This window comes from Mus caroli, unplaced genomic scaffold, assembly GCF_978045245.1.
Source record: "Mus caroli unplaced genomic scaffold, Mus_caroli_1 scaffold_13, whole genome shotgun sequence".
In the NCBI taxonomy this organism is placed as follows: Eukaryota; Metazoa; Chordata; class Mammalia; order Rodentia; family Muridae; genus Mus; species Mus caroli.
The window spans coordinates 68,623,099-68,648,898 of record NW_028227268.1 but is presented as its reverse complement, the minus strand read 5'-3'; the positions used below and the strand labels follow the sequence as shown (position 1 = coordinate 68,648,898).

General features: G+C 39.4%; 1 protein-coding gene and 1 non-coding gene across 4 annotated transcripts in view; both read left to right on the top strand.

Moving 5' to 3' along the window:
• Nucleotides 1-4,407: 4,407 nt before the first annotated feature.
• Fnip1 (folliculin interacting protein 1) overlaps nucleotides 4,408-25,800 on the top strand; it is an 80,320-nt gene continuing 58,927 nt past the window's right edge. For 2 of the 3 annotated variants that reach the window (XM_021175416.3, XM_021175415.3), the window contains exon 1: nucleotides 4,409-4,595. In XM_021175416.3, coding sequence (XP_021031075.1) covers nucleotides 4,504-4,595 — 92 coding nt within the window. In that variant the 5' untranslated portion in view covers nucleotides 4,409-4,503. Of the gene's footprint in view, nucleotides 4,596-25,800 lie in introns of all 3 variants that reach the window. The other variant, XM_029483214.2, reaches the window with a different exon arrangement.
• Nucleotides 23,528-23,635, top strand: LOC115032620 (U6 spliceosomal RNA). The gene has a single exon (XR_003838258.2). It is a non-coding gene; the product is annotated as a U6 spliceosomal RNA (small nuclear RNA).

The window sequence follows — 25,800 nt, the reverse complement described above, 5'->3', positions numbered from 1 at the left end:
CTACATAACCAGCCTCTCCCACCACTCCTAACCTCCTTCCCGTGATTTGCAAAGAACCATGATTTAGATAATCTGGCCCCTTGTATTTTTCTAACCACATGCAAGCTCATGTTCCTGTCCAGAGTCTGCTCTTTCCCTTCTGGCTTCCCTTCTCTTCAAACCAAACCTATTGCTTCTGCTGAGCCTCCGCACATTGTCTTCTTTCACTCAGAGTGTTCTTTACCATCGTTTCCATGGCTGCCTCCTAAGTTTTTCAGACACCAGCTCAAATCCTGCATCTTTGGGGTGCCCTTTTCTTCCATCCCTTCAGTTTCTGCTGTAGCTCCTATCACCACCTGCAGGCATTTGGTTTCCTCCCAGTAAGAAGTAAATTCCTTAGTGCCTCAAACAGGCTGAAGTAGGAAGGACACCAGGGATGCTTGCAAACAAACCAAGGTTTATTCCTTCTTGAACGTCAAACCACTGCCACTTTCTTGTCATATAGCCACAAAATAGCTGGCTTAAGAGTTTTAAGAATTGAGTTGCCCCAAGTCTGTATACATGGACTGATTACTCTGAGATGTTAATCAGTGAAAGTTTTCTTTCAGACTGATTTAGACAACTGAATCCAAGTTTATTAGCACGGTGGTTAAAGGAGCCAGATTATAGTTTTATTGGCCCTTTTCCTATGTCAGACAAGCAGCAGATATGTACAGTGAAGACTACCTCTGCCATTTATATTTTCAGATTTTTTTTTCTTGTCTTTTTGAGTCACTGTGTGACTCTATTTGTCCTGGAACTTCTGTGTAGGCAAGGCTGGACTCAAACTCAACAGCAGTCCACCTGCCTCTGCCTTCTGAGCGCTGAGATTAAAGTTGTGCATCACCACACCCAGTCAAAGAAGGATGGTCTTGAAGCTGATGGACAGAGACCAGTTTGGCAGAGACTGAAACTTCTAGGCTTATTTTTAATACTTCTAACTCATTGTTCCACATTCATGTATGATAGCATGAATGACTAGATAAAAACTGTTATATTTTCTCTATCCCTGCTTGACTCTTCCCTAAATATAAAGAGCTTGCTTTCAAGACACCTCAGCTTCTCTATGACAATGGATCATATTAAATAGCAGGGTAAATAAACGTTTCTATATAGTATGACTTATTATAAATCTGTATCCTTTCGGGGTTTTAATTCTGCTATTGTAGCATTATGTTGAGGTATAAGGGAAATGTGATGAACAGTAGCAAATACATTTGGTTTTTCTCTGTACTTTCAAGACTGAGCATTCAGACATGAAGCAACTGCATGAGTGGAGAACACTAAAATAAAGCGTGTCTTATGCAAGCAGCAATGCTTCTCCTACTATTAATATCTATGATCACCCATGAAGTAATTTTTTCCCAAGATGAAGGCACATGAGGTTACTGTATTCGGAAACTTCCTTCTGAGGGAACCTGGAAAGATTCCTCTCTGTGCCAGCCATGGACAGCCTCTTGTCCTTAAGAGTCTTTGGTCCAGTGTAGAAAGCGTGAGTCTGCTTCTACTCACTTTTATCTCACTTGTATAAAAACAAGAAACTTCAGCAGCTCACACACTGACTTAGCAGATGTATGGGTTTTTTTTTTCCCATATTAAAAAAATGTCACAAATGTTTTCCTTGAAAAAATTTTCACTGTTCTATCACTGTAAAGAGACACCATGATCACGGGAACTGTTAGAAAATATTTAATTGGGAGCTTGCTTACAGTTTCAGAGGCTTAGTCCTTTATTATCATGGCTGGGATCATAGTGCATAGCAGGCATGGTACTACGGTACTACATCTTTATCTGCAGGCAGAGAGAGAAAGAGAGAGACAGAGAGAGAGAGAGAGAGAGAGAGAGAGAGAGAGAGAGAGAGAGAGAGCGCTGGTCCTTGTGTGGCCTTTTTGAAACCTCAAAGCAAACTCCAGTGATACACTTTCTCCAACAAGGCCACACCTATTCTAAAAAGGCCACACCCCTAATCCTTGTAATCCTTTCAAACAGTCCCACTCTCTGGTGACTAAGCATTCAAGAGTATGAATTTATGGGATCCATTTTTACTCAAACCACCATACCCAGGAACTTTTGAAATGAGCAGTTTACAAAGGACCTATGAATAAAATCTAACTATTGCACTGCATTCTCAGAAAGACCTTCCTGTGACATAATTTCATTGTTTAGTTCATTAATTGCATAACACTAATCACTCTCTGCAATTACCTTACCATTTACAGTCTTCTTGCTTATAAAGTTAACTTTTCTGTTGTTAATGTTGATCCCCAGTATACAGAACTTAAATTTGTGCAATGAGCAAATTTATTTTTTGATTCACTGTGTAGCCATGGCTGTCCTGAAGCTCACTCTGTAGACCAGGCTAGTTTCAAACTCACAGAGATCCACCCTCTTCTGCCTCCGGAGTGCTGAGACTAAGAGTGTATGCCACCACTGCTTGGCTGCAAATTCATGTTTTAGTTATCTACAATTAGTGCTTTTAAAATGTCTGGTGTACTGGAGCGGTGGAGACAGGATAGAGAACTGGAGACTTCTCCCTCCCTCCTCCAACACCTTCAGAAGCTGGGAAGGCAGCTCTGGGGATAAAGTGCTTGCTGTGTGAACAAGAGGACCTGCATTCCATCCCCAGAATCTACTTAAAGGATGGGCAAAGGAATGCAAGGTTGTGATTCTTGTGCTGTCAAAGAAGATGAAGCAGAAGGGTCATCCTACACTACTTGGTGAGCTCCAGGCCAGCAAGAGACCCTACCCTGTCTCAATAAATATAAAAAAGTCTTGTAACATGAGACTTTGTAACATGTTGTAACAGCTCAACATGCTGACTAGTGACAAATTATTAATGATATAAAAATATTTTGCTAATTTTTCTTTTATTCTTTTGTTTTGTTTTGTTTTCTTTTTTTTTTTTTTTTGTTTTGTTTTTTTGAGACAGGGTTTCTCTGTGTAGCTCTGGCTGTCCTGGCACTCACTTTGTAGACCAGGCTGGCCTCGAACTCAGAAATCCGCCTGCTTCTGCCTCCCGAGTGCTGGGATTAAAGGCGTGCGCCACCACGCCCGGCTTGTTTTGTTTTCTTGTTTTGTTTGTTCGAGACAGGGTTTCTCTGTATAGCCCTGGCTGTCCTGCAACTCACTCTGTAGACCAGGCCGGCCTCCAACTCAGAAATCTGCTTGCCTCTGCCTCCCAAGTACTGGGATTAAAGACGTGCGCCACCACTGCCTGGCGATTTTTCTTTTTCCCATGTAAATAAGGGCTACTTATTTATATTTTTTTAACTGCAGATCAGCTGATAACTTCTTAAAGATTTGGTTCCTATGTCTAGCTAAGTGAAATTCTCAAGCGTCTTTGTCTACCCTTGCAAACATACACCAGTATTTCCCCACATTCATCCACATTTCTCAGAGAACTTCATTCCACTGTACGAAATTCCTCATCCTGGTAAACGGATGACGAATTTGATCTGAACACTGATGGTTTGATAAGACTGGAAGGATGTTCGTGAGCTGTATTTTCCGTTTTGAGAGCAGTCTTGCCATTTGGTAACAATGTTACAGTTCCTCCTTTCCTCATACCCAGATATTAAAGATATACAGCTTTGTTTCATGGAAGTTCTGATTCTTGTCTCTCTTAGACATTTTGCTAAACTTCTTTTTTTTTTTTTTTTTTTTTTTGGTTTTTCGAGACAGGGTTTCTCTGTGTAGCCCTGGCTGTCCTGGAACTCACTTTGTAGACCAGGCTGGCCTCGAACTCAGAAATCCGCCTGCCTCTGCCTCCCGAGTGCTGGGACTAAAGGCGTGCGCCACCACGCCCGGCTTTGCTAAACTTCTTGTTTGGTGATGAGGATCAAACTCAGGGCCTCTAACTACAGAGCTCTTTAACCGCAGTCTTTCAAATTCTAAATACTTAGCATAAAGGGTTAGATATTTTTAGATAGATGTCTTTTTTTTTTTTTTTTTTTTACGGCTGCTTGCCTCTCTTGGTTTTGCTTGTGATCTTATTGGTTACCAAGGAGATCGAGCCTGAGCCCCCAGTCGCTAGATCTTCCTAGAGACTAAGTGCGGGCGTCAATGGAAACCGCACCTCAAGTCACAGACCTAGGTCTCCTCCTAGAGCCCTAGCAGCTTGGGAGGGCCAGAGGCGGGCCTGGGTCCTAGAGGCCTTCTTTCTCCTGCCACCCAGCTGCGCGCGCCCTCGCACGCCCCGCCCCGTGAGAGGCCGCGTGACTGACCCGTGGGCCAGCCAATGGCAGGCGGCCCCGCCTCCCCACCCCCACCCCGCCCCCCTCTCAGCTTGCTGCCACGTGATACGGCTCGTCGCCAGCCAATCGCCGCGACCTCAATCTCGCGCTCCGCCCCGCGCGCCGTGGCCGTTTGAAGTGACTAATTTCTGTCATATGACTGAGGCGCCCATGGGGGTGGCGGGGTGGCGGTAGGAGCGGGGGGCCTCCTGCGAGCTCCCAGCCGAGCGACCCCGGTCTTGCGGCGGCCAGCATGGCCCCCACCCTGTTCCAGAAGCTCTTCAGCAAGCGGAGCGGATTAGGCGCGCCGGGACGAGATGCCCGCGACCCGGACTGCGCGTTCAGGTGAGGCGTCGCGGGCCCCCGAGGGGTCGCGGCCTCGGGCGGGGCATGCGGTCCCCTGCCCTCTTCGCTAGGCTGTTTATGCCCCGCCCGCGCCACGCGCCGCGTCCCCAGCCCCAGCACGGCGGCCTCGGGAGGCTGGCGGTCCACACGCTGCCGGGGCTGCGACCTCACCGCAGGCCTCCGGGGCCCGGCCGGGAGCTGCTGTCTCCCTGTGATCGGCAGCCCTCCGGTGGCTTTGTGCAGACTGTCGCGCGTTCGGCCAACCTGCGGAGCACTGAGGAGGCTGGAGGAGCGAGTGGGCAGGCTGCCGGTCTGTCAGGCTTCTTGGAAACTAAAATTGGAGCTGTGCAGTTCTCGTGCCGAGCGACCTTAGTGTTATCGAAGGAGAAATGCGAAACCGAAGTGGTTAGGGTTACTACTGACCAGACTCGAGGAGGACTCGCGGTAGAACTTATTGTCGATTTTTCTTTCCCTTCTTACACCTGTTACTGAAAAGGAGTTTCTTGCAAATGGAAAACGGTAGCTGTGTGTGTGTGTGTTTGTGTGTGTGATTGCAGGCTTTGTTTCTTTCTGATTGCAGTACCTGTTGCTGGTACAGTAACTTTTTAGAATTGTCAGATATATAGACGCTTAGCTCAATGGTTAAATTCAGCCGTGGAATTGTATTTGAAGAAGATATTGTTTTGTCTTCCATAATGCGCTATGGAAACTTGCGCATGTAACTAGGCCAAATGTCACATATCAGACAAACTTGGCTGTATGGCCGAGAACTCAGTTGTACAGTAATAGTAAAAGGGAAACAGTGTCAAATTTTGCAGCAAGCCCAAGTATCAGATGATTGCACTACATAAGTCTTAGAGGTTTTAATATTCTTCAAATTATCCACCTTGTCAATAATACAGATCACATCAGGAAACAATGTGTGAGATTGAATATCAAATGGCAAGTAATTTAACTGATATTTAATGGGAGAAAAAGGTCAGTTACCGTTTTGGAAACAAGCTTAACAAAAGAATGTTCATGGCAGTGGCTTTTCTTCGTAATGGGAAGTAAATGTCTTGTGCCGTAGTCATCTGACAGTTGTTTTTTCTTTGAAAAGCGAAAGTGCAGATAACACCAGATAAATACACTGGGACACCTAGGAAAACCAGAGACCCGGGAAGCAGCCTCTGGAGAGAGATTTAAAAGATAACATTTGAATAGACAACTGTTTCTATTTCTGTGCAGAGACTGACTTTGGGTAACCAAGATTACAAGAGTCTCAATTTGTTAATGTGACCAAAATCTACTTTTTGAGTAAGTGTTCTATATGGTTGTGTAATACTTTACTGCTGCCAAAGAACTTTCCCATCAGTTATCTCATTTCACAGTAACCTTGTGAGATAGAGCAAGTAGCAATGTAGAGATGACTTTATAATCCTTTTTCCAGCATGGAAGCCCAATACCTGCAGTTCATCATGAAAACTTGCTTTGAAAACAAGATGTGTACAAGTGTAATGTGAGAAAATGAGAATTGTGGATCACATACCTAGTGACTTGAGATCTAATTAATCCAGCTTTTAAAAAGCTTCCTTGATCTATAATTAAAATACAATAAAAGATGAATACACGGGGAAGGTTACTGTCCCATGAGGGCTGTCAGACGAGCACAGTTTATACTTCACAACCATTCGTTCTGTCAGCTTGTGCTCGCTCTTTTTCCATAGTCCTTAACCCCCTTTCATGCAAGAACAATTTGGTCTGCTTTCTTTTGTTATATTTTGGCTTTTTGAACATTTCATATAAATGTGATTTTATAACTTCCATAGTCACATGTCTGGCTTCTTTTTACCCACAATAATGTTTATTGAGATGTATCTATGATGTTGCCTTTTTAGTAGTTCCATTCATCTTTTAAGTAGGTGATTTATTGTACAGATATAGCATACCTTTTGTTTTTGTTCTTGCGCTCTCTCGCTTGCTCTCTCTCAATCTCTCTTTCTCCCCCCTCTCTCTTTCTCTCTCTCTCTCTCTCTCTCTCTCTCTCTCATTTGTATTTATACTTTTGCGTGTGCGCTCGCTGAATTTGATGTTACTTGGATTGACCTTCCATCTTACTTATTGAGACAGGGTCTCTTAGTCAAACCCAGAGCTTCCTATGTTTCTGATCTTGCTACCCAGCTTGCTCTGGCAAACCATCTTGCTTTGCCTTAATAGACCTGGACTGACACGTGACAGGGAATGCCCTCCTGGCATTTCTGGGTTTCTGGGGATCTGAACTCCCAGTCCTCACACTTGCTGGGCAAGCACTTTAACCATTTGGTCATCTGTCTAGCTCACAATTTGTTTATTCACTCCTTAGATAAAAGGTACTTGAGCAATTCTGCTGTGAATATTTGTGTATAGATCTTTAATTAGAAATAATTTTTTGTTTCTTCTGGGTATAGATACTGAGCAGTAGAGCTGCTGGCTCATGTGCAGAGTTTTATTTAACTTTTTAAAACGTTCCCAAACTTCTTCATAGTTTTTATAGTTTTATAGTTGCAGTAGCAATATATTAAGGTTACTTTTATAACAGATCTCTTCAGTATTTTAGATTATCCTTTAAAAAGTTAATACATTTTTATTGTGATAAGAAACATAACTATCTTAACCAATTAGACATTTAAATTAAATGTTATTTCTTGCTTGCTTTCTCTCTCTCTCTTTCTGCATGTGTGTGTGTGTGTGTGTGTGTGTGTGTGTAGGATGTGTGAGGGGCATACATGAGCCACAGTGTATTTGTGAAGGTCCGAGGGCAACCCTGTGAATGAATTCAACCTTTCCGTGAATTCTGGGAATGAATCACTGGGACCATTCTGGGAATGACCATTAGGCTTGTGTGGCAAGTACCTTTAACCTCTGAGCCATCTCACTAGCCCCTAATAATTTTTTTAGTCTTTATTTATAGCTATTATGGGGTATATAGTAATATTGCATTGTTTTCATTTGCATTTGCCTAAGGTGTTGGCCAACATTTTTTTTTTAATGTGACCAGAGTTTGGAGTGATTGAAATTGTATGTGTGTATGCAGTAGTCAGTTTGAACTGACCAAAATTTATGTGTGTTTGTGCATGTGAGCATAAGTTCACATGCTAGTCAGCTTATATTGTTAAGTCATTTTTTGGGAAAATATTTATTTTATGTGCATGTGTGTTTTGCCTTCATATGCATGCAGTGCCTTCTGAAAAGGACATGAATTTCACAGAACTGGAGTTACAGATAGTTGTTAGCTGTTGTGTAGGTGATAGAAATCAAACCTGAGTCCTCTGGAAGAGCTGCTAGAGCTCTTAACCTCTGAGCCATCTCTCCAGCTCCTTAAACTGTTAAATTACTCTTGCCTATTTCCAAGAGGCAGTTTCTAGAGCAATCAGTGTACAAGGACCAGTAGTGGTTAGCCATAGAGGCACTTTGTTATAGGCGATACATTTGACAAAGAAGCCATAAATATGTTCTATATTGTCTTTCATGGTTACCCCAGTAGAAAAGATGGCCAGGAACTGCTGCCTTTCTGTCCTGTGAGCTTGCTTCATCTGTTTCTTGAACTGGAGATGAGCTTAGGATATTTTTCAGACACTTGTAGAACGATTTTTTTTTTTTTCTTTTGAGAGGAGGCGTTACCATTTTGTTCAAGCTGGCCTCAATTGAACTGACTGTGTAGCTTAGTTTGACTTCAAACTCAGTCTTCCTGCCTTCATCCAGAGGGAGGGATTACAGACCTATGCCTTCATGCCCAGAGTCATTATAGAATTGGTAATTTATTTAGGTCATCTAAAGAATTTGAAAATGAAGGCACTGTTTAGAAGTGCCTTCCACTAGGTACTTTAAAATGGAAGTAAAAAATTGCATGTAAATCCAGTAACTGTATTCATGTAAAAAGGGTTGCTTTAACTATTTTTGTCTTAAAAAACTAACTCGGTGAAGAAGGTTATTTTAAGTGTTTATAAGAAATAATTATTCAAAAGAGAGTTTTCTGTGTTTTTGTTTTTTTTCCTAAGTTAGTTTAGTGTCTTAGTTAGGATTGCTGTTACTGTAATGAAACACCATGACCAAAGCTACGTGGGGAGGAAAGGGTTTATTCAGTGCATGCTTCCACATGACAGTTCATCATCAAAGGAAAACAGGACAGGAACTCAGGCATAGCAGGAACCTGGAGGCAGGAGCCACTGAGGAGTACTGCTTGCTGGCTCACTCCTCAGGGCTTGCTCAGCCTACTTTCTTATAGAACCCAGGACCACCAGTCTGGGGATGGCATCACTCACAGTGGGCTGGGTTTTCCCCCATCAATCACTAAAAAAAGGCTCTACAGGCTTGCCTACAGCCTGATCTTATGGAGGCATTTTCTTAATTGATGCTCCTTCTCTCAGATGACTTTAGCTTGTGTTAAGTTGACATAAAATGATCTAGCACAGTTAGAAACATTTACCCCTATTGTCTGTAGCAGGAATTTTGTTGCTAACTCCCTTTTCATGGATCTTTCTGCATGTCCTTCTTGACTTTCTCCAAGCTAAATTAATCTCAGCACTTTATAGTTTAAAAAAAAAGAAGGGAGGGGAGTTGAGTTGTAGGTGATGTATTTGACCTGCATTTAGAGTCTTATCCCAGTGATATTTGTTGGTATAGATGGCTTTGGGAAATATCATGCAATGATTAAAGGTTTCTTTGTTCTGCTTGATTTTCAAATTGAGTTCTAAGTGTTTAATTGCAAAGTCCTCAGGCTTCATTCTTTTTATCATCATGAAGTCTTAGATGCAGTGCTACTAGCTCTTTCTGACATCACTTCATGGAGCAGACAGACTGTAGTCCAAGTTTTCTAGCAAAAGTTTTAGAGAATCTGTGCTGTTAATATAACCAGTGAAATTACCCATGATTGGCCCAGTTGCCTTAGACCTTAAGCAGTGCTGAGGCTAGTGGAGTTTTCCTGATTGTGGTAGTATACCCGCAGCTAGTAATATGATCAGGTCCCACACCAAGTGTAGCTGAGATTGGGTGGGCGACACTGGGAGAGTCTAAGCATCTGTTACACATACCACCTTCTTAGAGTAGTTCTGAGGAGTAAGTTAATATAGAGACTCAAATGTTAGAAATCCCCAAACCCTAGTTCCCCAGATTCCTCCCTCCCTCTCCCCCCACTCCTCTTCCCTCTTCCATGTTTCTCTTTTTGTGATTTGATTTTGGAGTTTTCAAGGTTCGACTGAGAAATGTCCTCCATAGGCTCAGGCATTTGAACGTGTGATCCCCAGGGGCTGGTGCTGTTTGGGAGGTTTAAGAGGGTAAGCCTGCTGGAGGAGGTACATCCCTGAGGGTGCCCACTAACAGTTCTCTCTCTGCTTTGTGCTTGTTGTTAAAGAGGGGATAGTTGAGCTTCCTGCTGCTGCTGCTGCTGCTGCTATACCTGCTGCTTATTGACTTGCTTACCTGCCATGATGGCCTCTTTACTCTCTGGAACAGTAAACACAAACTCTCTCTTCTATAAGTGTATGTCTTGTGGTATTTTATCAGAGCAAAGCAGAGGAACTAATACAAGTTTGCTTCTTTATTTTGTTTGTTTTGAGACAGGCTAGCCTGGAACATGTATTACTATACTAATCAATCCTTTTGTCTCTGAATGTCTCCAACTCTCCCCTCTCCCAAAGCACTGAGGTTACAAGTGAATGCTGCAGCATCCAGCTTTTTACTTGAGTGGTAGGGGTTGAACTGAGTCAACAGGCACTTACCCAACTGAGTCATCTCCTTGCCTTCATATTTTCCTTTAAAGCTTTAGAAGAACAGGTTATAGCGATCCATACCTATAATCATATCATTCAAGAGGCAGAGGCAAAGGCAAGAGGATTCCTGCAAATTTGAGGCCCAGCTCCAGGGACCTGTTTCCTTGTATGCACACTGCCTGATACAGAGTGTCCTTTGACACAGTAGCATTCTATCCCAAGCCATTCCAAATGTGGTTGGCTGTGTCATGTGCTTCTCCTACCTCTCTAATTGTAGAGGTTGGAGTGACAGCATTGAATCAAAATTTGTAGATGAGATGATGAACTCAGATTATACAATTGATGCTGTATTTGGAGGATTGGATTTTGAGGTTGTTGGCCTGTTTTTTTTTTGTTGGTGGTGGTGTTTTTTTTTTTTTTTTACAAGTTTCCTTATAATCTGTATATAATTTTTAAAGGTTTCCATTTTTATCAGGAAAATGCACCTTGTGAAGTTAATGAGGTAAATCAAATGTAGCCTGTTCACACAAGCCTCATGGATATGCTATTAGTTTTTATATTTTGGGTTTATCCTTAGTTTAGATGTGTAGTTTTAGAAGCCACAACTACATAATTATAAGAATGCAGAAATAGAATAGAAATTGTTTTTTGTTTAAGAAACAAGATTTTGCAAACCTAAAAATTAATTCTTTTATGTTTGCTTGGCAGTCTGATGGTTATAGGATTCTAGAGTAAAGGGAGGGCCAGAGAGATGATTCAGTCAGTAAAGTGCTTGTCACCTAATCATGAGGACCTAAGTTCATGTACACTCAAGACTCATGTAAAAACCTGGCCTCAGTGCCATTTGCTTGTAATACCATCATTGGCGAGATGGAGACAGGAAGGCCCCTCCGGATAGTGGAACCAGTGAGCCTCCGGTTCAGAAGAACCGTATCTCAAAAAATCAGGTAGAACTCTATTGAGGAAGACTCCCAGTGCCAACCTCTGGCCAACCACATATCTATCACACGCACAAAACTCTAAATCTCAATAAAAATCATTTTAATTTAGAAATTCGAAGATATTACTCTTGTCTTATGGCTTCCAATATTGTAGCTGAGAAATCACAAAAGATACAGGATTTTTATAAATTTTCTTTCTAATAATTCAGAATAATCTAATTTGAGTTTTGTTTGGAGATTTCTACAGATTAATACTGATACTCATCTTTTCTGTCTGGAGGCATCTCATTCTAGGGAATGTTCTTACATGATTTTCACAATTTCATCGTTTTTTTTTTGGATTTGGTTCATAAGATTTTCAAGGGGAGCTTCCTTTATGGAAACCCTATCGGGTTTCTCGTTTTGTCTTGTTCCCCCCAATTTCTTCCCCTACCCCTTCTCTCTCTCAGCTTTTGGAGACAAGATTTCTCTGTGTAATTAGCTGTCCTGGAGCTCTGTAGAACAGGTTGGCCTTGATCCACCTGCCTCAGCCTTACAGTACTGACTGGGATTAAAGGCATGCACCACCACTGCCCAGCCTTCTTCCTGATTTCTGTCAGATCACCTTTACATTGTACTCCTAGAATATTTCATAAATATTTGTAGTGAATTATGCAAGTGTTTTAAATTCAGCTATCAAATTTTTAATTTCCAAGGACCTGCTTTTACAAGCTTCTTTCTCTCCTTAATGACCTTGAATGTGATGTTTGACATTTTCTAAAGCAAAGACATATCTGTTCTGTGTGAAGGCTGAGGCTAACACAGAATAAAGAAGACAAACTTGACAGTAGACACCCACCACCCATGCATTTTCTTTTTACCTAGTTTGCTAATGTAGAGTCCTTGCATTGCTAAACCATACCTGAAAATCCAAAGAGAGGATTTTATTTAAGCTTGTTTATTTTGCTGTGCTGGGGATTGACTTCAATATAGAGTAGGCAGCCACTGTAACATTGCTACACCCCCAGCCCAGTTTGTGAACATTTTGATAAAGTCATAGTCTTTTTTTTTTTAAGATTATATTGGACATGGTAATGTCTATTATCTCAGCACTCAGGAGCCCCTGTCTCCACAAGAAAGCCGTAACCTGTAACAGAGTTGTAATTTAAAGCTTCTACAACAGTATGCTATTTTACCATAAATAGTAATGTGAGATACTTAAATTTTTTTTCAAGATACATTAAGTTCTGAAAGATTAGAAACAATGGGTTAAGAAAAGATATCTAAACACACACACAAAAGAAAGTAAATTTAGCTATAGCATATAAAGCAGAAAAACAAAAACATTACTTATGGTAAATACAGTTTTATTTGCTAGTCAGTTACAGCATGTTTTAGAACTACACAAAACAGCCTAGTGTGGAGGCCCATGTCTTAATCACAACACTTCCAGTACTCTGGAGTCAGAGGCAAGATGATTTCTCTCAGTTCTAGAACTACCAGAGGTATATAGAGAAAGTTCATCTAAAAACAAAAAGAACCAAAATAAATAAAATAAAAACACATAAAACAAGCCGGGCGTGGTGGCACACGCCTTTGATCCCAGCACTCAGGAGGCAGAGGCAGGCGGATTTCTGAGTTCAAGGCCAGCCTGGTCTACAAAGTGAGTTCCAGGACAGCCAGGGCTATACAGAGAAACCCTGTCTCCAAAAACAAACAAACAAACAAACACCCCCCCCCCACACACACACACATAAAACAAAATGGATAAAAATGACATGTTTATTATTATGATAGGTGATTTTGACATATCTTATTGAAGATCAAGTAGCAAAAAAGTGGAGACTACAAATTACTTCAGAACTGGGCATGATAGTTAGTGCTTAGGCTCAAAACCAACAAGTAACAAAACTCTTAAAAACTAAAAACCATTTATTTGATGTAATATACATACATGAGTTGAGTGTTCTACTTAATGTTAGAAAAACAAATCCAAAGAAAATAGAATTAGTAAAGCTATAAAAGTCAAATTAATGAACTAGGAATGATTGCATAGGAGAGAATTAAAAGAACAAAAAAAGAAACTAAAAATTATTTGTTTAAAATAGATGAACCTGTCCCCTTCCTCCAGAGATCAAGCTTAGGTATAAATAATCACAACTTTACAAATCTGAAAGGGAAGAGAATATTGTTAACATTTAAATTTCTAAATTAAGTATATTGGGTATGGGGTATGTGTACCAGAGTGCAGGTGCCAAGGAATATGGGAACTGGAGCTCCAATTACAGGTGGTCGTGAGCTGCTTAATGTGGGTTCTGGGATTCAAATTCAGGTCTCTTGCAGAACAGTTGTGCTCTGAACTGCCGAGCCATCTTTCCAGCCTCTGTTGTTAATATTTGTCATATCAGGTAGTATATATGTGCCAGGCAGAATTTTAAGGATTGTAGAGAATTGTACTCCTTTACTTCTCAAGACAACTAAACAAACTAAATAATAGCTCCTCATGTTATAGATGAAGGAGCTCATCAGAAACATTTCAGAGGGGGGGTGGGTATGGGGGACTTTTGGGATAGCATTGGAAATGTAAATGAGGAAAATACCTAATTAAAAAATAAATAAATAAAATTAAATTAAGAAAAAAGAAACATTTCAGAAATTATATAATCTTCCCAGTGCCTAAGACAGTGTTTTTCAACCTGGCTAATGCTGTGACTATTTAATACAGTTCCTCATGTTGTAGTGATCCCAACCATAAAATTATTTTCATTGCTACTATGTAACTTTATTTTTGCCACTGTTATGAATCATAATGTTTTAAGACCATCATAATGTTTTCTGATGATCTTAGGATCTTAGGTTACACTCCCCCCCCCCCCCCCCCCCCCCCGTGAAAGGGTCACTTTACCTTTCCCAACAAAAGAATCATGACCCACAGGTTGAGAACTGTTGGCCTAACAGGTGTCTGGAGAGAAGGGGTGAGGGAGGGAAAGGGAACAGAGGAGAGGAGGGGTGGACAGAGAAAGCACATGCACACTACATAGTTGGAACATGGCTTGTCCCTTCTGAAATGCCTGCTGGAGTTTTATCGGTATTTTGGCATATTGTAAGGATAGAATTTAACCCAACTATGGTTTTAGAGGCATGGCCTTAAGGTGATTAGAATATTAGATAAGATCAACAGTCTGGAGGCTACATGATTAAACTTTTAAGAAGAGAAAGAAAATATCAAAGGAGATACATTCTGTCCATTGTCCTGTACTGCCTTGGGGCTCTGCCCACAAGAACCCTATTATTACCTGAACTGTGAACTTAAATAAGCCTTTTTCTTTATAGTTTACCCAGTAAAATGTCTATGCTTTTTTTTTTCTTTTTCTGTAAAGTGAAATAAAACTTATTTGTTAGAAGGATTTAATTAGTCTAACATTCTTTCATTTTGAGCTGTATGTTACCGTTATTTATTAAAGGAGAAAGACTATAAGATTATTTGAAAAAGATTTATTTGATAAAACTCAGCTTTTGTTTGTTGTAAAAAGAAAAAAGTTTTTAACAAATTTAGAAGGATGTTTTCTTAACATTGGATAGATTAAATGTGTCTACCAATACTACAGCCAACTTAATTTGGGAAAGAGTGCTGCATACATTGACATTAGCTGGCAAAGACCAAAATTTTGGACTAGTACCAGATATTAGCAAGAATGTGGAGTGACGAGAACACTTGCATATTCCTTATGGGAGTATAAATTGGTACAAGGCCTTTAGTAAATAAGTGATCTATCTGGCCTTTTTAGTGAAGTAGAAAAAGTTCATATCCTTTTGGCTAGATGTTCCAAGACAATTGTTTATTTCTTGCAGGATTTTCATATACATTTCTGTTATTTACCAACTCTGGGATTCTGTCACAGTATGATTGTGGCTATAAATACCATTCACTTGTTTTGTGTCTAGACCTAAGATAGGAAGGGTAGTGTGAGTTCTTTATTCCATCACCTCTGGAAACAGTCCAATCCCTATCACCTTTGTGAAGGAAGTTGCCTTAGAGGGCAACAGAGCCTACAGTAGACCTTAATTAAGTCAGAAGGAAACCTTGTATTAAGCTCTTGTTTAGTTTCTTTTCTTCTTCATCCCTTTCTCCCTCTGGTCCTGTCTTTTGTCATGTTCTGGCTAGTTTATTTCAATACACACTCCCCTGTGTGTATTGTAGTAAAGAAACTCCATTCAGTGATCAGGAGATATATGTGAAGAATGTTGACAAGAACGCATATAATGTGGTTTCTAGGTTGTAGAGTAGTTCTTTCAGAAAAGGAGGGGGAGTCATTGTCTCTAGAGTCGTAGAAACCAGCTAAATGGCTCTAATGACTTGGGGGTTTTAAGTATTTTCTTCTTTTCTGATAAATTGGTCAGGAAATGCTTTGGATTTATATACTTTTCCCTTATGGAATAGAAATTTGACTTCTCATTTTTATGACTGCTACCTTATTTTGGTCTTGCTTTACTTTTGCACTATAGTAGGTCTCTGGGAATCATTGTATCTTACAAATACACCGAGGGACTGATGCTATACTTCAGTGGTAAAGTGAAAAACTAAACAATAACAACTTCCCCCTCCAAATATGCAAACCAGTTGACCTTAACCCCCAACTCCTCCTTTTATCCTGCCTGTATCCTGCTGTAATTACCCCAGAGCCAGGATGATACAACTTAGGATCTTCAGCCATACTCTAGAGACCGCTGAAGTTACTCAAGCTAGCCAGCCTTGCCTTACTTAGTCCATTCTCCCCCATGAAAGCCATTAAAGGGACTGGCCACTTTTCTTCTCTGTGTCTTACCTTCTAACCCATCCTGGCACTTTTTTTCCACCAAATGTGGAAAGTGATATACCTTTTTTTTTTTTGAGAATTCCTGAGTATAAACCTTTTTCCTTTATTATAGTCAGTTTTGTGTCTACATCTCCATCCTAACTTTACTTAAGTTGAAACAATTTCCCAGTATATTTTACATTAGTATACAATGGGGCTTCAGAAATGGCCCAGTCTGTAATTTGCTTGCCTCACAAACATGAGGATTGAGATTGACCCTCAGCAGCCTTGAAAATGTTTGGAACTATGGTGCGTTTGTATTCCTAGTGCCAGGACAGCCAAGTGGGTGCCAGGACAGCCAGGTGGGTGCCAGGACAGCCAAGTGGGTGCCAGGACAGCCAGGTGGGTGCCAGGACAGCCAAGTGGGTGACAGGACAGCCAGGTGGGTGCCAGGACAGCCAGGTGGGTGGATGGATCCCTGGGCTGGATGGTGATCTCTAAGCCAGTGAGAGACCTGTCTCAAAGAAGGCAAACAGTATTCCTGAGGATGACACAGGTTGTCCTTTGTCCTCCACATGCATCACACATGTGTTCATGCATGCCAGGAAACACAACCCCACATACATGTGAATAAACACACACATACGCATTTTAAAAATGTGTAACAACCACTGCAGTCATGACAGGATTGACTTACTTCCAAAGTGCCCCATACTCCTTTGTAGTTAATAATCACTTCTGATTTTCCCCCAAGAAAATCTCTGGTCTGCTTTCTCAGTCACTGTAGATTAATTTTACCTATCTAAAATTTCATGCAATAAAATTTTATATATTCTTTGTGTATGTTTCTTTTACTCTTAATAGTCATGAAAAAAATAGTCTTTCTTGCACTTCATATTATAAAATTTAATTCTTCCTGTTCATCCAGCATCATTTCTTAGAAAGATGTCATCTATTTCTTAGCCCTTTAAACGCATGTCTTATATTGATATAGCATAGTTTAGAGGGCGTTTTCTGGGGGCTTTACAAAGGAAATAATGAGTAAAATTGTCACGTTATCATTAGGTATTAATTATGCATAATTTTAAAATGGAGAAATTGACAGATTTTTGCTTTTCTAGTTAAAGCACAATATATGATGTATATAAGATGTTTAGTAATAAGATTGCTTGCTTTAGAACGTAACCTTAATCCAAAACAAGATCTTCAGCCCCAAGGAACCTAGCATCTAATGGCTGAGATTCTGTGGATATTTTAAAAGAGTACATAGTGCTTTTCTTCCTAGAGTGAGTCACCGTGGACCTCTTTACAAATCCTTTGGATTATCCTCTCTGAATTCATCTCAGTTTTCTAGGGTAGTCTTTTGGCATGTGACTGATTTGGTCTGTAGGACTTCAAGGTGGTTTTGAGGTGCCACTCTAGTAACATGGGCATATCTGTTGAAATAGTTAGCTCAGATTGAATTTATAGGTCATAAGGTAGGTGTAAGTCCAGGACTTTATCAACTCCTGCTACATCATTATCATCATTGTCATTATTATTATTATTTGAGACCAGTTTAGGCTATACAGTCATGGCTTACCTGAAATTCAGTGTCTAGTTCAGGCTAGTCCCAAACCTGGGGAAATCCCCTGCCTATTCTCCTAAATTAACTGCAATAAACTAAACAGTTCAGTGGCATTTGGTATATTCACAGTGTAAGGTAACTGTCCTCTTATCTAGTTACAAACATTTTTGTTAGTGCAAAGTAAAACTTTAAGTGCATTCAGGGGTTTCTCTTTTCCTTCCCCTCAAAGCACCCTGGTAACTACCAATCTCCATTCTCTGGATTTGCCCATTTTGGATATTATATAAACATGGAGTCTTGTGACCTTTTTTCTGTCTTGACTTTCCTTTGAGTGAGTTCAGTGTTCATTTGTGTTGTAGCATGTATCAGTGCTTTACTTCTGTAGTTGAATGTTCTATTATGTTCCGTATAAGTCTGTATATACCCAGTCACTGGTGAATATTGGGACAACTTTCTTTTTACCTTCTGGTTTTTGTGACTAGTGCTACTATGAACATGCATGTACATACTTTGACTAGAGTTGTGTGAATGTTGCACATGACCAGATGCATAGAGTTACTAGTTATCACCAGTGATGTTGAACAACTCCAGTGCCATAAATAAATCTCTGATGCTACCATCCATCTTTTAAATAGATTTCTTGCTTACCTCTAGCTGTTGTAACTACTGGCCTTTCTCTGGCTTCATAGCAGCAGACAAGTTTAGATAGTATTTTCTCTAGAGCTTGAGTTTCCTTAAGTATTGTAGCAGATGTCTCAGAAGTTACATTTTCGGATTGGTAATAATGTCCTACAAATAAGTTAGACATTTTAATATTTAAGTATTTACTGAATTTAGTTTTTTCACATTAATTTTAAATATATATACAACTAAAATTACTGGCATATGTTGTAGAAATTTTTAATCCCAATCTGGGGCTTCTACCCTGCCTTTGATCATTCATTTCCCCGATAAAAGACACACAACTTTTATTATTTACAATAAGCCTTAATCAGTACTAGAGCTGGGCAGATATCTACCCTCTATACTATTAGAATTTACTTTCCTATGGATAACCCTGAGTTATTATCTATTACGTTTCATCTGGGCTGCTCTTCAATTGGTGAGCTGTCAGGGCCATGCTTTCTGGATTTCTAATCCATGGTGTCTTTTCTCCTCCTCTGTCTTCTTCTCTCTCCCTTTCGTGGTCTTCTTCACACCAAGGCCAGGAACACCAAGTCTTGTCTATCTCAGTTCTGCTCAACTATAGGCTGTAGGAATCTTTATTTACCAATCAGAAATAACTTGGGGGCAAGGTCACAAAGTGTCACTTGGGTCTACATGTGGACTCTTCTCTCATCTCTGGGGCAACCAGGTCTTAGGAGTCCACATTACAATATGTAGCAACAGACTAAATGTCAACATGCATAAAAATTCAGATTTAACTAAAAAACAGAAATAACTAGCAATAATATTATCCTCAGGCATTTTACAAGTCCAGCATAAAAATGTTATGATTAACTAATCAGGTTGGATATTTTTTAATTAATTATTTCTTAGCCTTACTATTTTGCTACATGTGAGTAAGATCCTTTGAGAGTTTATATTTTCTTTCTGCTGAATTCTCCAGTTGAATACCTGGTCATGTCTTCACATTTTAACTTAAAATTTCAGAGGAAAGATTGTTTAGCTTTCTGAAGGCATAGCATGAACAATCAAATAACTGTTTGCAGGAAAACAGCTTCGTTGTCTCCTGGTACCAGTTGGTCTTATGTCGACTTGTCTTCCGTCTCCTCTCTTATTTGTAGTAGTTTGGAATGAGAAACACACACTAATAATGTTTTACTGCAGCTTAGCTATGCATTAGAATCTTTCTTGCTTTTTTATTTGTTTGTTTTAACTTGGGCTTCTGAGAAACTGATAGTTTACATAGGTCAAATCCATTGTAATTCTTTAATATAGAAATCATAGATCCTGTATGGAAATGTTCTTGTTTGTTCTGATACTGATAATATATGTGATATTTTAAATTATGACTTAGTTGAATATAGTTTGTGATCCTCAGAGGTTACTGAGCGCATGAGTAAATGTTTATTACTAACACATATTTGGCTTGCTAGATCCCTTCCTCAAGAAAAGTGCTTCCCTTAGGCAAATGCTTAATTCTGATGGCTGTTCCTTAAAATATTTCTGATTTATACTAAAAATTATTGGTCTCAAAGAAATTTGCAAGTCCTTAAAATCATATTGACAATTTCAGTTGTATACCAATTCTTGTTTTGGTGTTCAGTAGCTGTTTAACTCATCAGCATGCAGAACCAAGTATTGGGGCACTATATTTCATACAAGGAGGAAATGACCTTCGTGATGTGAATTGAGTACTCTTGTAGTAACAAAAAGCCATGTGAGTTTTCAAAAAAAAATCTTAACAAAGTGTAATAGAAAAATATGAAATGAGTCAGATGAGTAACTCTAAGATGTATGGTTTTCAAGTTAGCCTGCTCTTCAAAGTCTCACCCCTAAAACTTGCTTGGTGGTGTTAGCACCAAGGAGAAACCACAGCTGGCATATTGCCTTTATGCTGTTTGAAAAATGACTCTTTAATTTGTTTTCAAGAATGTAAAGGAGTGGTAGATCTATTTTAACAACTGATGTCTAGGAAAGGGTTTTGCTTGCTTTTACACTAAATTATTTTCTTAAGTATTGTAGTTTTTACCCAAATGTAAACAGTTAAATTATGAAGAGGAAAAAAGCATCATCCCAACATAGAAATTACAACTAGGACAAAAACGGCATTCCAGAAAGGAGGAAAGCCCATTTCTTAGAGCAGAGGACATTCCATTGTTACATTTTAAGAAATGACTTACAGTTATTATTCTTTACAGTTTATTAACATAGATTCGAGTTTGAAGAATTTGATATGAAATAGTGATATAGAGAAGGAAAATGAGAGAATGGAAGGGAAAAAAAAAACTAATGTGAAAGAAAAACAGAAATGACACACCTGAAAAAGGAGGATATCTTTCTGTCTGTCTGTCTGTTTGTCTGTTTAGGCTTGGTCTCTTTCCATACCATTGGCTGACCTGGAACTCACAGAGATTATTCTGTCTCTATCTCCCGAGGTTGGGATGAAAGACCTGTGAACCACAGTGGCTGAGAATACCTTTGTTATTTATTTATTTTTTTAATTACATAACCTTACTGAAAACCATGTTTGTTTGTAAAGCAAGCTAAAATCTATTTGAATTACCTGTGAAGGCAGCAGGAAATCTTTTGTTTCAAACAAATTTTTTGTTTATTCAGAAGTAGTTTTAACATAGATCTAAATGCCAGTGGTACAGAGAAAGGTGGGGGAGGATCAGAAAGGAGGAAGGGAAAAAGATACATAGATCAGAATCATTTGAATTTACTTTTCTTTTTACTAGCTTAAATTTCCAAACTACCATTAAGAATCAGTGTTGAGCCAAGGGTATTTATATGGATTGATTATTGGAGGGCATTTGCCTATCGTGTTTAAGGATCTCTGAGATTAATTTCCAGTACCACAACATTAATTACTCAATTTAAAAATTAGGCTCTTTTTTTTTGGTAACCATCCCAAATTTCTAGTCTTCCTTCACACAGTGTCTCTAGCTTGTCTCTTGGCTAGACACATATTTTCTCTGTGGAATCCTATCAGAGAATGGCATTCTTAATTGGTTTCCCTATAAACTATTTCTTTGGTGTCCTGGTAAACCCATACTGCTTCTCAGATAAAAGCATTTAAATATTTTTAAATTAAGACTATTAGTAGTGTGATTATTTTATTCTATACATGGAGGTGTTTTACCTGTATGTATGTATGACTGGGTACCATATCCTGGTGCCATTGAAGTTCAGGAGAGAGTGTCCAGACCCACTAAGACTGGAGTAACAGATGATTGTGAGCCACCATGTAGGTACTAGGAATCTAGTGCTTTTAACCCTTGAACCATATCTCCAACCCCTGTTTTATAAATTCTTAGAATACACATAGGATTATGAGAAAAACACATTGTGTTGAAAGTGTATGATCATTTTCTAGGTAGCTGCATCTAATACCACAGTCAGTCAGTATGTGGCAGAGAAGATTTAAATCTAATTTCTGCTGATCCAGAACCCATTCTTAAGTTTCTGCCATGTTAGGTGTGGATAATCATTTTTGGTCTCAGCATATTGTCTCTTACTTAGATTGTAAGTAAATAGTCTGTTGTATTAGGCACTTGTGTTGCTATATTAGTCTTATTAGCATACACATATACAGAGATATCCTTTGGTTTATGGAAGAACATGCCAATAAATGTTAAAACATAACCCTACTGAAAAACCATGTTTATAAAACAAGCTAAAAGTGTCTCTTTTGTGAAGTAGCAAGGTAATTTAACATGGTGATTTTATTGAAGTTTATAGTTCCATACTCAGATTTGTCTGTTTGCTTGCTTGCCTGCTTCCCTTTCTCCCTCTCTTCATATATCCCTGAGGAAGAACAATCAGACGGAGCTAAGGTTTCATAAATGATAAGTGGCAGTACCACTGGGCTGCATCTCTATAAAGTCAGTATTTTCTGCTAGACTTGTCATCTTAGCACTGTGATTAATAGAGCTTATTTTTCATTTGCTGGTTAGCAGTATAGATAGCTTCTAAGAGTTTATGCATGAGCACACAGAAATTGAAAAGAACTTTTTCCTTTTTTTTTTTTTTGTTTACAAAGTAAATATGAATTCCTTATAGGTGTTGAACTTTTGAAGAACTTGGTTGTAGCTATGGTTGCCTGAGCCCTGTGCTCAGGGCAGCTCTTACTGAGTGGAAAGCACTATACATAAAGTGACCCTAGAAATTCCACTATTATGAGGCATGGTGCTCAGGTGGTGGCACTATTTTGGAGGTGGGGCCTAGCTGGAGGACACAGGCAAAGGGTGTGCTCTCCATGGGTATCTTCTTCTGCCTCTCACCACCCTTTCCTCTCCTTTTCCCCTCTCCTCCCCTACTTTTCTTTCTCTCCTTTACCTCTTTCCTTGTCTCTTCTCTTCTTTGTTCTTCCTCTTTCCTCCCCCTTCTCTCTTTCCTTCTCTTTCTCCCATTTTCATTCTCCTCTCTTCTCTCCTTTTTACTTATCTTTTGTCTGTTTTTTATTTTTCTGATTTCATGAAGTAAAGAACCACCTCTTTACTCGTGCACAAAAATGAACAGAAAACACTAAACATTGTAGGCATTCTTGGTCCGTGCCCAGCTGCCGGGTAGGGCTTAATTTACAAGAGTGTTTAGATTGATTTCTTTTTTTCATACACTTTGTGGTAGAAGAGACGAAAGAAAATACCAAGTTACTTCTGAGAAATCCCACTTTCAGTGAAACAAAAAAGTGATGTTACTTACAGAACTGTAGAAATAGATAGATGAAGCCATTTGCAAAAGTGGGTTTTGTCGTTGACATGAAACTCCTTAAAGACTCCTAGCGCCTGCCCCATGGTTCTGTTGCTAGGATTTTACCTTTTGTATTGCTGCACACAGAGCCTTTTTGAGTTAAATTCATTCTTGTTATATCAGCTGACACTTTTGTTGTTTTAGATGAATATAGTTCAACGTTATTATTAACATGGCTTGGAAGTTGTACATAACTGGAGTTTTTAGGGATTCTGCCAAGTAGAATTACCTAAGAGGAATAGGATGCCAGTAATGTACAGCTTAATTCAAGATGTTATTTTAAAATATGTTAAGAAAAAAAAATCACCCTATGTCTAGTTCTAAACTTGGTGATTCAGTTGTTTTAAAATGCATGGAGAAGAAAATTTAAATGCTGGCATTCGATCATTAATAATTTTACTTGAAGAATTTATCTTTTATTTGTTGGAGACAGGCCTTAATATATGGCCCTGGTGAGCCTGGAACTGACTGTAGCTCAGGCTAGCCTCAAATTATTAATCCTCTCATGTTCACTTAGGGAGCACATATACTAATATTGGACAGATATAGAGAAAAGATTAGTGTGACCCTGCACAAAGATGACATGCCATTTTTTGAAGCCTTCTAATATTTTTTCTTATTGGGACTGGCTTCATCTAGAATCAAGTTTTTAAAAAGGGGAACCCATATGCTCTTCTGAGACAAAAGCTGTTCATTGTGTGAGAAATGAGTGAACTCAGCTGATTAGGGTCACGCTGGTGAAGTTTCTATTTTACTTGCAGTTGGTAACCAAGAGTGCAGATATTTCTTCAGAGGGGCAGGCTTAAATAACGGAGTAAATATTTGGGATCTAAAGCTTAACTCTATAAGTGCTTACCCCTCCCCAACTTTGCAGAATTGATGATGTTTCATTTGATTTTTTTTTGCATTATTTTATAGTACCTAAAAGTAAAGATATTTTTAAAATTTGGTGATGATGGAGAGTTTTGATAAATCCTGATGTTGATCTAACTGAAGTTGGCAAATGTGTTTTTATATATGCTAAGAATTTCTAATTCTGGGACACAATGATGAAATGACTATTGATTGAAAAATTCTAATCATGGGAAACAGGAGGAAAGACCTGAGGACCAGCAGAATATGCAATCTCAGAGGGTGGGATGTTGGGGGACCCTCTAGAAAGTATCAGAGACCTGGGAGGTAAGAGACTCTCAGGACTCAAAGGGAGAGACCTTAATTAAAATGCCTAAAAGTGGGGAGAGGGAACTTGTAGAGTCCACCTCCAGTAGAAAGACAGGGCATCAAGTGAAGGGATGGGGTTGTCATTCCACAGTTAAAAACTCTGACCCAGAATTATTCCTGTCTAAAAGAACTGCAGGGACTAAAAAGGAGAAGAGACTGAGGGAAAGGCGGTCCAGTGACTGGCCAACTTGGGATCCACTTCAAGGAGAGGCTTCAAGATGTGACACTATTACTGATGCTATGGTGTCCTTACAGACCGGAGCCTAGCATGGCTGACCTCTGTGAGGCCCAACAAGCAGCTGACTGAAACAGATGCAGATACTTAACACCCAGTCAATTGTCTGAAGTCAGGGACCCCTGTGGTTGAATTAGGGAAAGGCTGGAAGAAGCTGAGGAGATGGGTGACTCCCATAGAGAAGACCAGCAGTTTCAACTAACCCAGACCCCTGAGATCTCTCAGACACTGAGCCACCAACCAGGCAGCATACATGAGTTGGTATGAGCACCCCAAGGGCCCCCCCACACCTCCCACACTCATATACATCAGAGGACTGCCTGGTCTGACCTCAGAAGGAGAAGACATGCCTAACCCTTGAGAGACTTGAAGCCCCAGGGAGTGGGGAGGTCTGGTGGGGTATGGGGTTGGGGTAGGGTGGGGATGCCCTCTTGGAGACAGGGGTAAGGAAGAATGAGCTGAGGAACTGTAGGAGGGCAGACAGGGAAGGATATAATGATTGGATTATACAAAATAAAAGTAATTAAAAATTATTTAAAAAATAAAAATTCTAATCATTTCAAAAGTTATTTGTAGATAAATTCTGACTCATTATAGTTAGTGTTAACAGTGCTAGGTAAAATACATCTATTGGGGCAAATCATACTTTGTAAATGTATTAATTTTCTGTAGCAATTTTTGGTCTAACAGAACTCTTTCTTTTTGGGTAGTAATTTGAATCCAATAGCCCCTTTCCTGTTTTTGTATCTCTGGTATGCATTCAAGGAGCAGAAGACCAGCCCAATAAGTGTGCTCTGTTAGTTGTAAAATGCTTACATGACCTTTCTCTAGTATTAAGACGACTGTCAGGAAGAAATGGACTTTAGTAGATATGTAATTATAGTTTTGGAATTGCCTTTGTGCTGGGATTTTCACTTACTATATTCCAATTTTTAATCATTATCTTTGTAGGATAAAACATCAGAATGATCCCTCTCCCCAGTATAAAAACCACTTGGTTTTTGGCGGAAGCTATTTTCATTTAATTCTTGATCTATTTAAAAGTAACTGGTTTCACAAAAAGCTTCCATTGCTAAATGATAAAATGGTATTCTTATGTCATTTATCCCAAGTTGTATGTTTTTTCACTTGTTAGTGAAATTGTTTTTTGATTGACAAAGTGTTTATTGAAGACTCATTCTGTGCCATCAATCACGATGTCATATAATGGAATGTTGGATAAATATTGATAAAATAGATTATTTTGGAATTTGAGCCTAGTGAGCTTAGAAGTTAAAAAGTGGAAAAGCTAGAATGGATGATTAGATCAAATGAATGCAGTT